The sequence below is a fragment of the Heterodontus francisci genome, chromosome 31 (genome assembly GCF_036365525.1).
Source record: "Heterodontus francisci isolate sHetFra1 chromosome 31, sHetFra1.hap1, whole genome shotgun sequence".
Taxonomy (NCBI): Eukaryota; Metazoa; Chordata; class Chondrichthyes; order Heterodontiformes; family Heterodontidae; genus Heterodontus; species Heterodontus francisci.
In genome coordinates, this window is record NC_090401.1 from 61,363,333 (window position 1) to 61,377,724 (window position 14,392).

General features: G+C 42.9%; 1 protein-coding gene across 5 annotated transcripts in view; it reads right to left on the minus strand.

Moving 5' to 3' along the window:
- Positions 1 to 6,350: 6,350 nt before the first annotated feature.
- LOC137347321 (CD276 antigen-like) overlaps positions 6,351 to 14,392 on the minus strand; it is a 55,351-nt gene continuing 47,309 nt past the window's right edge. For 4 of the 5 annotated variants that reach the window (XM_068011751.1, XM_068011753.1, XM_068011754.1 and 1 more), the window contains 3 exons: positions 13,472 to 13,823; positions 10,615 to 10,699; positions 6,351 to 9,846 (listed from right to left, as the gene is read on the minus strand). In XM_068011751.1, the coding sequence (XP_067867852.1) occupies positions 10,651 to 10,699; positions 13,472 to 13,823 (401 nt within the window). In that variant the 3' untranslated portion in view covers positions 6,351 to 9,846; positions 10,615 to 10,650. The remainder of the gene's footprint in view (positions 9,847 to 10,614; positions 10,700 to 13,471; positions 13,824 to 14,392) is intronic. The other variant, XR_010968931.1, reaches the window with a different exon arrangement.

The following is a 14,392-nucleotide window of genomic DNA, read 5'->3' on the forward strand; positions in this document are numbered from 1 at the left end:
TATTTATATGGCTACACCAGTTCAGTTTCTGGTCAATGGTAACCCCCAGGATGTTGATAGTGGGGGATTCAGCGATTGTAATGCCATTGAATGTCAAGGGGAGATGGTTGGATTCTCTCTTGTTTGAGATAGTCATTGCCTAGTACTTGTGTGGCATGAATGTTACTTTCCACTTATCAGCCCAAGCCTGGATATTGTTCAGGTCTTGCTGCATTTCTACACAGATTGCTTCGGTGTCTGAGGAGTCGTGAATAGTGCTGAACATTGTGCAATCATCAGCGGACATCCCCACTACTGACCTTATTTTTTTTTAGAGATACAACACTGAAACAGGCCCTTCGGTCCACCGAGTCTGTGCCGACCAACAACCACCCATTTATACCAACCCTACAGTAATCCCATATTCCCTACCTATACTAGGGGCAATTTACAATGGCCAATTTACCTATCACCTGCAAGTCGTTGGCTGTGGGAGGAAACCAGAGCACCCAGCAAAAACCCACGCAGTCACAGGGAGCACTTGCAAACTCCGCACAGGCAGTACCCAGAATTGAACCTGGGTCCCTGGAGCTGTGAGGCTGTGGTGCTAACCACTGCGCCACTGTGCCGCCCCTTATGATTGAAGGAAGGTCACTGAAGAAGAAGCTGAAGATCATTGGACCTAGGACACTACCCTGAAGAACTCCTGCAGCTGTGATGATTGACCTCCAACTACCACAGCCATCTTCCTTTGCTTTAGGTATGACTCCAACCAGTGGAGAGTTTTCCCCCTGATTCCCATTGACTCCAGTTTTGCTCGGGCTCCTTGATGCCATACTCAGTCAAATGCTGCCTCGATGTCAAGGGCAATCACTCTCACCTCACCTCTTGAATACCAAATGAGGTGGCTCAGGGTTGATGATGGGACCATTAATATTTCTAATTTACATAAATAACCAGGTCTCAGAAACATTGATGCAAAGTGGCCAAATTTGTAGATGATATCAAACTAGGAGGAGCAGTGTAATTGCAAAAAGGAGCTCAGAAACGCTACCTCTATTGACACTGCAAAACTGGGTGGAGCAGTTCCTGCACAGTGCAGTGTTGGTGATATACTCAGCAATGCCTTAGGCAGCTGCCTGTATCATCGATGTCAGGAGCTACAGTGTATATATAATGGCAGATGAAATATAATGCGGACAAGTGCAAAGTGCTGCAAATAGGAAGGAAACATAGATGACATGTATACACCATGAATGGTGAAATTGCCAAGGATGAAAAGGCAAGAGAGGCAAGACTCCTGGTAAACTCGACAATAAACAGGTCCAACCAAGGCAGAATGGGAACAGCAAAGCTGACAGAATGTTGAATTATACAGCCAAAATGGTAGAATACAATTAAGAGGAAGAAGTGAAAAATGTAAGTACCCTTGCTCACCCAAACCATGAATATTATGTCCATACTGATCACCAAGAAACATTCAAGTGCGAAAGGTGGTGCAGGAAAGAGCTACAAGATAGAATCCCAATGTCAGGGCTAGGAATTGAGGAAAGACTGGGTTTCCTACCTCAAAAGAGACAGCTAAAAGATGATATTGTAGAGGTATATAGATTGCTAGGAGTATAGAAAAATTTAACAGTAAATGAGTTTAAATATAGTTGCAGAGGTAAAGTAGAAGACAGGGGTTCAAGCTATTAAAAGGTAACTCTAGGATAGGTATCAGAAAACTCATCATCATACAGAATGATCAACACATGGAATAAACCTCCAAACAAAATAGTGCAAACAAAAACCCAAGAATCGCTTAAACAACTGGATAATATAATGAGAGTGCTGTATAAACCATATTTTACAGATTCAAGGACCCATGAGTCAGTAAATCATTGAATTGTTTACTGATATTTAAGAGGACAATGTAGTACAATTAAGTGTCATCCATCAATATGCTCACAAGTACTAGGCCCATTGAGGACCTAACTCTCATTGTAGTTTGCAGTGCTAGGACTCAACTTAGAAACATAGAAAATAGGAGCAGGAGTAGGCCATTCGGCCCTTCGAGCCTGCTCTGCCATTCATTATGATCATGCCTGATCATCCAACTTAGTAGCCTGTTCCTGCTTTCGTCCCATACCCTTTCATCCCTTTCGCCCCAAGAGCTATATCTAACTCCTTCTTGCAAACATACAATGTTTTGGCCTCAACTGTTTTCTGTGGTAGCGAATTCCACAGGCTCACCACTCTCTGGGTGAAGAAATTTCTCCTCATCTCAGTCCTGAAAGGTTTACCCTGTATCCTTAGACTATGACCCCTGATTCTGGACTCCCCCACCATCGGGAACATCCTTCCTGCATCTACCCTGTCAAGTCCTGTTCGAATTTTCTAGGTTTCTATGAGATTCCCCCCTCACTCTTCTGAACTCCAGCGAATATAATCCTAACCGACTCAATCGCTCCTCATACGTCAGTCCCACCATCCCAGGAATCAGTCTGGTAAACCTTCACCGCACTCCCTCTATAGCAAGAACATCCTTCCTCAGATAAGGAGACCAAAACTACACACAATATTCCAGGTGTGGCCTCACCAAGGCCCTATATAACTGCAGCAAGACATCCCTGCTCTTGTACTCAAATCCTCTCGCTATGAAGGCCAACATACCATTTGCCTTTTATACTGCCTGTTGCACCTGCATGTTTACCTTCAGCAACTGGTGTATGAGAACACCCAGGTCTCGTTGCATGTTCCCCTCTCTCAGTTTATAGCCGTTCAGATATTGATCCGCCTTCCCGTTTTTACTACCAAAGTGGATAACCTCACATTTATGCACATTATACTGCATCTGCCATGCATTAGCCCACTCACTCAACTTGTCCAAATCACCCTGAAGCCTCTCTGCATCCTCCTCACAACTCACCCTCCCACCCAGTTTTGTGTCTTGTGTAACTTGTGTTACATATCACACGTAATGCAGGTTAGCGAACAAGTGTAGCTGAACAGAGTTGTGTTAGTTTTGCCTTTGTATTCCCCCTTCAATTGCTATGTTTTCCTCTGTTGTTCGAACCTCATCTGTACCAGTTGGTCCCAGTTCATTTATCAAGGCCTCTTTAGCTTGTTTTTTTACATGACTGCCATGAGCTCATTGATGTACTTTTTCCATTATCCCTAAACTAGGTTCTCCCGTAGTAACCTTAGCAATTCTCAAGTTATTCACTCAATGCTTTCTCCTCATGGCAGGTTATCTGAAATTAACCATTTCGAATACGCACCTCACAACAGGGAGGACCACTGGGATCTCTCTGAATGGGTGAATTAAGATGGGCTGAATGGTCTTCCTCACACATAATCATCTTGTGATAAGTAACATAGGGGAAGGTTTCCTCCATGTGTTACATTCTCTTCTGATACCCTCCTCACTTTGTAGTCAGGAAAAAGCTAAAAGCTTGTTGTCTGATAGGTAATCCTGTTCTCACCTTTAGCGTCCAACCTCTTTCTACTGCAGTCTGATCTGCCTCTCTTAACAATTTTGTTTTGGTCAGTGCTCCCTTGAACTTACTTCTCTTGTTCCTGCAAATTTATTGTCTTACAACTCCTCCTCCTCCCTGTATCGCCATTGTGTTGAAATTAAGATTCATTTCACTGTTTTCAGGCTCTAGTAAGTTCTTGATTTTAAATAAATTATCTGGAGATAAATCAATACACTTCTCGACTTGGAAGGAGCAAGTGAGAGAGAGAGAGAGAAATCAACCTGCATCACTGGCATGAACCAATTCAAGAGTAGCAATGATAGAGAGGCCTGCGAACAGGTCACTTTCCTGCCCTCCTGTTCTGGAAATGCCTTGTGGTAGGGAAAAAATAAACAGGTATTTATTATATCTGTGAATTACCATCACCATAGAAAGAGTATTAAAATGAATCCTGAACGTAGCAATGTTTGTTGAGGTGGCATCACCATTAACATACAGAATGACTTTTGCCTTGTATGAATATAAAATACTGTGCTCCTGGCAGGAAGGTCACACTGGAAGGGAGCAGAGATCGGGGATGAAAGCTACTGCATTGTCGCCACAATTCTGATTCTCAATCCCACAAATTGAACCTTCCAAATGTTTCTCGTCAGCTCAACTGCTGCAGGACTGTGAAGAACGGTTATATCACTATCTCACAGCAATGAATATCCCCTTACTGGAATAGGTACCATCCATCCATAGAAAGTCTTTTAACAGGTTATCATTGTCATAAAGTAAATGTTTTTGTTTTCTAGTGAAACGGGTTTCTTGCACATTGTTACACTAGAATTAGCAGGATTATAAATGCAGTTATCAGGAGGAGAACAACTGCAAGCACCTATCAGTTTCTTGTAAAATCAGTTGCAATTTCTGTAAAAAAAAAGTTATGAAAATGCTTTCAGTGCTAGTTTGAATTTTTTGCAAATACATTTTAAATTAGCAATTTGACTTCAAAAAGCTAATTGTTTGATGCAAACATGACATTGAATATGTTGGTCATAAACTAGAAGTTAAAGATGTGGCAAAAAAGAATCAAATGTGTAACTAATTTAGAACTTCATTTATATGTCAAATGGGAGGTTGGCAGTGGAAAACATTTAGGGGAAGTTTTAGCCCTCACTGCTCTGTAATGGAGTTAAAATGGAGGTGTACTTAGTGTCCCATTCTTGATCCACCAGCATTTTTCCTGGGGCTTCTGTTTAGTGGCCGAGGCAACCACCTTTTTAAAAAAAACTTGTTCATGGGATGCGGGTGTCACTGGCAAAGTCAGCATTTATTGCCCATCCCTAATTGATGTTGAGAAGGTGGTGGTGAGCTGCCTTCTTGAACAGATGCAGTCCTTGGGGTGTAGGTACACCCACAGTGTTGTTAGGGAAGGAGTTCCAGGATTTTGACCCAGCGACAGTGAAGGAACGGTGATATAGTTCCAAGTCAGGATGGTGTGTGGCTTGGAGGGGAACTTGCAGGTGGTGATGTTCCCATGCATCTGCTGCTCTTGTCCTTCTAGATGTTAGAGGTCGTGGGTTTGGAAGGTGTTGCCAAAGGTGCCTTGGCGAGTTACTGCAGGGCGGCACAGTGGCGCAGTGGTTAGCACCGCAGCCTCACAGCTCCAGGGACCCGGGTTCGATTCCAGGTACTGCCTGTGTGGAGTTTGCAAGTTCTCCCTGTGTTTGCGTGGGTTTTCTCCGGGAGCTCCGGTTTCCTCCCACAAGCCAAAAGACTTGCAGGTTGATAGGTAAATTGGCCATTATAAATTGTCACTAGTGTAGGTAGGTGGTAGGGAAATATAGGGACAGGTGGGGATGTTTGGTAGGAATATGGGATTAGTGTAGGATTAGTATAAATGGGTGGTTGATGTTCGGCACAGACTCGGTGGGCCGAAGGGCCTGTTTCAGTGCTGTATCTCTAATCTAATCTAATCTTGTAGATGGTACACACTGCTGCCACTGTGTTGGTGATGGAGGGAATAGATATTTGAGGTGGTGGAGTAGGTTCCAATCAAGCAGGCTACTGAGTCAGATACAAACCTGATTAGTCTATGCAAATTGTGGTCCTATGAAGCACATTCTCACCTTTTAAATCCATGTATCCATTTTAGGTCATTTACCTGCCTGTTTGTTTACATTTTGAATTGCCACCATGGTGGAGCACCTATCATAGATGCTACGCTCAGTAAAACTTTGTGCTACAGACGAAGCCCAAATATGAAAAAGTGTTTTAAATTATTTGTGTGGACCAGGTGAAGGAGTGCTTCTCCAGGCTGCACAAGAATGATGTAGGCCACTGACACTATTGGGCTCACACCTATGTTCTCCTTCCCGTGATCACAACTCTCCTTGTGTCAGCTGCACAACAGTTAACATCGGTGCTTTAATTTCCTATTTGGGGAAAAATTAATTGCATAGGATCGAGATCAATTAACTTGCCCAAAGATAGACCAAATGTCCTGGAAAGGGATTGCTGAAGAATATCATTCCTTAATCTAAATGTGTAGTTTGAACCCATACTAGTACCACTGGTTTGCAGAGTGCTCTGCAGTGAATACAGTCCATCTTCGTTACGTTGGCACAAAGTCTTAGATAGTGCAGAAATATTCTGGTGTTTTTCATTGTACCTGAAAGCAGCAGCTGTAGGGAAACCTTGACAGCAGCCGTGGGGAAACCTTGGGACTCAAAGACAAAAGTTGTTTCATTTGGTGTTAGTTTGATTGTTAGGCTGGGTTCTGTGTAGTATGCTGAAGAATTTAAAAATTGGTCAATATATGAAGGAAATACAATACAAATAAAATACAAACTAAGGTTTTAATTCCTGCCACCAGTTGATGTTTAGTTTAGTTTAGAGATACAGCACTGAAACAGGCCCTTCAGCCCACCGAGTCTGTGCCGACCATCAACCACCCATATATACTAATCCTACACTAATCCCATATTCCTACCACATCCCCACCTGTCCCTATATTTCCCTACCACCTACCCATACTAGTGACAATTTATAATGGCCAATTTACCTACCAACCTGCAAGTCTTTTGGCTTGTGGGAGGAAACCGGAGCACCCGGAGAAAACCCACGCAGACACAGGGAGAACGTGCAAACTCCACACAGGCAGTACCCGGAATCGAACCCGGGTCCCTGGAGCTGTGAGGCTGCGGTGCTAACCACTGCGCCACTGTGCCGCCCGGGTCGAGTTTGGGGGAAGGGGGGAGGTGATGGAGGGAGAAATTGAAAAGCACCAATTCTCTACAAAAAGCAGTAAGACATGCCAGAGCATGGTTCCACAAACACCAGCAGCCTTCCACTACACCACACATGTGGACACGCTTCCTTTATCATCTTAAGTATTGCTGAAAGAATACACATGCTGTCAAAGCTTTTTTGAATTAATAATGCATTGGTTGACAATAGTTCCTTGGTGCATTCTCCGTGACACTGCCTTGACCAGAGTTGAATTGCCAACCAATCAGCACCCTTTTCTCATGCAGTATAAATTGTTGCTCCCTTTGAAATTTGGTATTCTTGTGTCTGTCCTGATGAGTACAAGACGAAAAGCTTCAACATATTTCTCTTCTTTCAGCACTCCTCAAGTTCTGTACTACCAAGTGACTTTTAATCTTACAGATGTGGTTGTAGGTTAGTTGTGATATGAATCCATCATCTGGAGTTCAAGCTGCACACATTTACACTGGTATATTCTCAAATATAGTGATCCTAAGCCTTCTTTGCTTCTTGCCTGCTTTTGGCATGAAACTAGTAACAGCAGCTGGGACCTCTCATCTGATTTACAAGGACACATTCCTTGGTAAGTAGCAGCATTGTTACTATTCTCTCATTTATCCCTAAACCAGCTTGCCCACTATTAATTATGTTACTTCTTAGAGTTTCACAATCATAGGTATAAACTCACATTATAATCTAATCCTCACTCTTGCTAATATATACCACATTTTAATACTATGGCCTAAAAACCCATATATACACACACCACACCATGCATTTATACACAACACTATCGGGTCAATCCAGATAATATTTGTAATAAACCCTCAAAAACAAATATTTTAAATTGTGTGGAAAGGATGTATACCAGTTCTAGCTTGTTATACTAGTAAACTAAACTGATACTAAAATTATACGTTAAACATTTTTATACATCCAACCGTGAATGGTGGTGGACAATTAAACAACTAACTGGAGGAGGTGGCTCCACAAATATCCCCATCATCATTGTTGGAGGTCAATCATCTGAGCTCCAGGACATCACTGCAGGAGTTCCTCAGGGTAGTGTCCTAGGCCCAACCATCTTCAGCTGCTTCATCAATCATAAGGTCAGAAGTGGGGATGTTCGCTGATGATTGCACAATGCTCAGCACCATTCGTGACTCCTCAGACACTGAAGCAGTCCATGTAGAAATGCAGCAAGACCTGGACAATATCCAGGCTTGGGCTGATAAGTGGCAAGTAACATTTGTGCCACACAAGTGCCAGACAATGACCATCTCCAACAAGAGAGAATCTAACCATCTCCTCTTGACGTTCAACAGCATTACCATCGCTGAATCCCCCACTATCAACATCCTAGGGGCTACCATTGACCAGAAACTGAACTGGAGTAGCCATATAAATACCGTGGCTACAAGAGCAGGTCAGAGGCTAGGAATCCTGAGGCAAGTAACTCTCCTCCTGACTCCCCAAAGCCTGTCCACCATCTACAAGGCATAAGTCAGGAGTGTGATGGAATACTCTCCACTTGCCTGGATGGGTGCAGCTCCAACAACACTCAAGAAGCTCGACACCATCCAGGACAAAGCAGTCCGCTTGATTGGCACCCCATCTACAAACATTCACTCCCTCCACCACCGACGCACAGTGGCAGCAGTGTGTACCATCTACAATATGCACTGCAGCAATGCACCAAGGCTCCTTAGACAGCACCTTCCAAACCCGCGACCTCTACTAACTAGAAGGACAAGGGCAGCACATACATGGGAACACCACCACCTGCGAGTTCCCCTCCAAGTCACATACCATCCTGACTTGGAACTATATCGTCGTTCCTTCACTGTCGCTGGGTCAAAATCCTGGAACTCCCTTCCTAACAGCACTGTGGGTGTACCTACCCCAAATGGACTGCAGCGGTTCAAGAAGGCAGCTCACCACCACCTTCTCAAGGGCGATTAGGGATAGGCAATAAATGCTGGCCTGGCCAGCGACGCCCACATCCCATGAGTGAATTAAAAAAAAACATTTTTATTCTTTGTGTTGTAGCTGAAAATGTGAGTATACCTGGAAATAATAGAGATAGAGTTCCTGTACTATTTTCTAATGGAGTGTTGATAAAGGACTTGTCATGTCCAGCATCCTTTGATCTGGCTCCTTTTAATTTTAGGGAAGTGTTTCCCCATTTCAACTTCTCCGGGAATTGGTTGGCTCTGCCTGAACACTGCCGACACTGCTGATTGAGCTGATCTAATAACTGTAAACAACCTCTTTGGTTCCGACATGTTGCCAGAAGATGATGATCTGGTCGAATGAGAAGTCACCAATGAAGAATCGCCATGGCAGCACTGTGTTTTGGCCATGGTTGGTTAGTACAGTTTCACCCAAACACTTACTTGTAGTTGATCTGCAAAATTGTAGATGGCTTAATACTTTTCATATACAAATGATACTTTAATACATCATACATTAAAACACCATGGGGCTAGAAATTCCTGCTGCATCTACTCCATCAAAGTAAGTGTTAGAATGAAACTTCCTTCCACCTTTGCAGAAGTTAATTGGCCAACATAAACAGGGCAGAATTCCAATGTGTAGGTTCTGCCCAAGGGTAGAAAAAAAAAGTCTTCCTGCCCTTTCCTGGTCCCAGGAATTTCAGGGCCCATTTGGAAAATGAGCAGCAGCACTGGGAAACATTTGTCAGATCTCTACAATGAACCATATAACTAAGCCATGTCTCTCTTTATGCTCTATTCCATTCTTGACACCAAGCAGACTTCTCAGCATATTTATCTTAACCATTGCAAAGCAAAAATATTTATTGTGCTGGTAAACTAGGGTATCTGGTTTATATTCTTGTACGGTATTTCTTCCTCCATCAGATGAACCTAGACTTTAAAGTGCAGTAAGTGTATCCTACTGCAATTGCAAAAGTTACTTGTAATATTGGCCTGGATTTTGCAGGCAGCAGCGAAGGAACAGTCTTGCCTTTCTTGACGCTTTCTTTTGTGGGCTTTGGAGGGGCAACTTGCAGTCCCTAGAGATAATTTTCAGTGCAGCACCCTTTACAGAGGATCCATGGCATGACAGCAGGGCAAGCAACAGTACGTCTCGTCAACCAGATTAAGGAATCCTCACAGCCATGCAGGGTCTAAAAATGGCAGTAAAAATTAGAAATATAAACAAAAAATGCAGGAAATACTCAGTAGGTCTGGCAGCATCTATTGAGAGAGAAACAGTTAAACTTCAGATCTGTGACCTTTCATCAGAATTGGGAAAAGTTAGAAATATAATAGATTTTAAGCAAGTGAAAGGGGGAGGGGGGTGGAGGGTGGATTAGTACAAGTATAAATGAATTATTACAAATTGAAATAATCACAAAATTGTGTACAGAAAGCAAAAGAAGAGGAAGAAAGATGGGATTGGGAGAGATAAAAGAGGCAAAGTAATAAGTTATGTTAATTGTTTTATATCTCCAACAACAATTACATTCTGAAGGAATGAAATGCTATATTTGTACAAGTTAATTTTCAGGGCCAGAGAGGTTGTTTGGTAATTAAGACTTACACCTGAATGCACCAGCCCCAACCTTTTCTGGTGAGTTTAGTGGGTAAGTGGAGCAATTTCATGCTATTACATGGATGTCAATGCTGAGTTCATCAGTGAAGTACCGTAGTAGTGCAGCCTGTAGAGGGCCACAACTTCCTGATTTCCACATTTAACTGCATATGTATGGAATCCAGAAGTTGCTGTGCAATTTACTCCTTAATAACGGCGACTGCTATTTGCCTCACGTTATTTCTACCACAAGATTTGGGCCAATGTCTACGAAGCAGAATAAATCCAAAAGACCACAACTAGGCTTTAGCAAATTGCTAAAAGTAATTTATCAAGCTTATAAAAAAGACTTTAAACTTACCAGAAAATATTACAGTTTTAAAAGTCATCATCCTCATCAGAATGGAAGAACTTTGAGAATGTTGAAACATCCCCTTAAACTGATTCTGTGAATAAAGTAATGAATTTAAAGTTATTATTTATAATTTGTTACAAATGGCATTTTTCTCTTCCTCTCCTGGAGGTAGTGTCTCTCATTGCAGTACATTTACCCCAGCAATGGTTGCCCCAATTCCTTACCCACGTGTCTAATATCTGCCATTGAAGCCTGCGTATGAATATCCCCAGAATAACAAACATTCTTGCCAAGCACAATCCTCCCCTCATCCAGCATCCATCACATGATTTTTCACATAGGGATCACTGGGTAGCAAATCAGGAGAAGGAAACCCCAACTCAGATAATTATAATGCCTGTACAGTTACTCTAGCTGAGATTAGCAAGTTCTGCATAAGCCAGGAATTGAAGCAAATACATTCTTGGCCTGTATGACTATGGAGTCACAGCGGCTCAGAAGGAGGCCATTCAGCCCATCAAGTCCATGATGGCTGTCTGCAGACTCAGGAATGGAGACTTTACCAAGTCAACATTTTGTTGAATGTGATCCTTTGTACTTTAACAAAGGAGGTAATTATTCTCCTGCTGGTCAATTTTCCTCTCTATCTCCTTCCCTAAATTTGACTTGCTGTAGGATTATGGTTCTGCAGACCAGGTTCACCCCTACCCGCCCGGATAGGGGCGTGTGGAAACCTTGACAGCAAGTACTGGCAGCCTGTTGAACTATAAAACTATCACAGTTCAGTCTAATCCTGTACCACCTGACATACATGCCTGCATCCTTTTGATAGTGGTTTCTGGATGACGTATAAGGGAAGGACCCCTGCTCAATTTTCATCTCCCCAAATCCAGAGGTACTGAGATCAACAATTACAGCAATGATAGAGTCCAGCCGAAATTAACTAAATCGGCAGAGACTGGGGGTCTAAGCAGTGTTAGAAGGATTTTGTTTTTGTATTAAAACCAAGAGAGTGTGGGAAAATGGCGCACTGACACGGAACACAAAAGTCCGAGTGTATCAGGCCTGTGTCCTCAGTACCTTGCTCTACGGCAGCGAGGCCTGGACAACGTATGCCAGCCAAGAGCGACGTCTCAATTCATTCCATCTTCGCTGCCTTCGGAGAATACTTGGCATCAGGTGGCAGGACTATATCTCCAACACAGAAGTCCTTGAAGCGGCCAACACCCCCAGCTTATACACACTACTGAGTCAGCGGCGCTTGAGATGGCTTGGCCATGTGAGCCGCATGGAAGATGGCAGGATCCCCAAAGACACATTGTACAACGAGCTCGCCGCTGGTATCAGACCCACCGGCCGTCCATGTCTCCGCTATAAAGACGTCTGCAAACGCGACATGAAATCGTGTGACATTGATCACAAGTCGTGGGAGTCAGTTGCCAGCATTCGCCAGAGCTGGCGGGCAGCCATAAAGACAGGGCTAAATTGTGGCGAGTCGAAGAGACTTAGTAGTTGGCAGGAAAAAAGACAGAGGCGCAAGGGGAGAGCCAACTGTGCAACAGCCCCAACAAACAAATTTCTCTGCAGCACCTGTGGAAGAGCCTGTTACTCCAGAATTGGCCTTTATAGCCACTCCAGGCGCTGCTTCACAAACCACTGACCACCTCCAGGCGCGTATCCATTGTCTCTCGAGATAAGGAGGCCCAAAAGAAAGAAATTAAAACTTAGGATTCTGTGTTTTTAAAAATTGAAAAAGGATTTCAGTGGACATTGAGACATCTGACTTTATAGATGTTTTGAAAGGAAGTTCAACAAGAGCTGAACTTGAAATTAGCTGCTTTCCTGTTCTTGTTTACAAGGAAACCAGCAAGGGCTTTGACCTCAGAGCTACTCTTTGAGTAACAAGAAACTTTATGACTGGGCATGTGACTTGTTTCTGGAAGTTTCAGTTTCAGTTTTGAACTTTTAAAAAGCCAGGGAGTGTGGACAAAAAGCAGGCATTTGAAATTTGATTCTGACCTGCCTGGAAATCAGAAGACAACTCAGAAAAAGTATGACCTCTCTGTAAATGAATCTTGCATCTCTTGAGAAGAAACCCTGTATTTCAACTGTGACAGATTCCTATTGCCTCCTGTCTCTGAAGAATCCCTGCATCAAGCTGTACTGTTGCCTCCTGCATTTTTAAGAAACCCTGAATGCTTGCAGAAATCTTGTCTCTTTACAAGAAGGACTTTTGCATCGAGTGTGTAACAGAAAACTGACACTTGTTGCTGCACCCCTGATGGGAGACCTATGTGAAACCTGCTGCAGTTGAATTTCCTTGAACACCTACCCATCACAGACTGTTCGTCAACCTCGCCTGAAAGACTTCGAGTGGCATCCAACTATTCGACTTTGGGACATCTTGCCAAACTGAAAAACTTCCTTCCTGATCGTGACAGACTAAGTTATTTTATTATTCCTTTCATTCCAGTGAAACAGCTGTAAATCAAAATTCTTTTCTTCCCGGTTAATTGTTGTTTTTGGATGTGTGTGCATGAGTGCTGGGGAAATAAAGAGCTTTAATAGCTGAATTCATACATAGATTTACTTCATTATTGGTTAAGACTGGTTTTATAATAAATAGTTAATTTTGCTGTTGATTAAAGAAACCTGGTTGGTGTGCTTTAGTCTGGGGACAAATAGAGTATCTAATTGGCTGTTTCAGTAAGTGGGAAAATTTATTGATCTGCTGTGACCTGTGGAGAAGTGGAACTGAATTAACAGTGCACTCCTCCCACCTCGGTCGTAACAGCAGCATGATTTTTATGTGAAGCAGACAAAGAACAAGTAACAAAAATCAAAAACAGAAATAAGCAAGTACCTGCAAATACTAAACATGAAGCCCTTGTTATTTCCTTTTGTAGTCCTGACAAAACACTGGTATTGTGCAGTGTTCTCTGGTCTCACTTGGTCCAGCTTCAGCGAAGCATTTTCTTGTTTTAACTGCTCCGGGAATAAGCTTGTCCTCCCTGAATACTGAGGGCTTTGTCGACTCAGTTGCTCTTTTCCATAATAATAACTGTAAACAACTTCCTCCGTCTCGACATGTTGCCAACTGATGACCAGTCGTTCTAGTGATGATTCATCCTGAACTGTAAAGCTACATCTCAGCACGGTATATTGGCCATGGATAGCAGTCACTGGTGCCTCCGGAGTGTCAACCTTAAACTCAGCTGGGAATAAAACAATAGATTATAGCAGCGTTGTTCCAAGAAGAGATTTATCTTAAAAATCTCCAAGTATTTTATTTTAACGGATGGTTAATATGAGAAGATTTAATCATGAACACATTCCACGTAAAATACTGAAATGAAAACCTGGAAGTCATTATCCTGTCCATTGCATTTTCTCCCCTTCCCTCAAAAGATTGATATTTCCTGGTTTATTGTTCCACCAGCACAAAGTACAAAAGTTGGGAATTTGGTGCCACTGAGGGTCGGAAGTGCAGAGGGCAAAGGAGGTGCTGCTTTTTCCCTCCAATATTTTGGTGGTTCATGTTACAGATAAATATTTAATTTAATCTATCTATAACTTAAACTAGACCAAGTAATTAGACTTAAAACTTTAAGCTAAGTTAATGACTTAGTCTATGGCCGGAATTTTATATCATACAAAAGAGCGGGCTGGTGGCGGGATGTTGGGGGGGGCGAGGTGCGTAAAATGGAGTGGGAGACTCGGGGGGCCCTTCCCGACCCGCTCCTGCCTCCGCTGCCAATTTACATGGGGCAGCGACGGTGAGAAA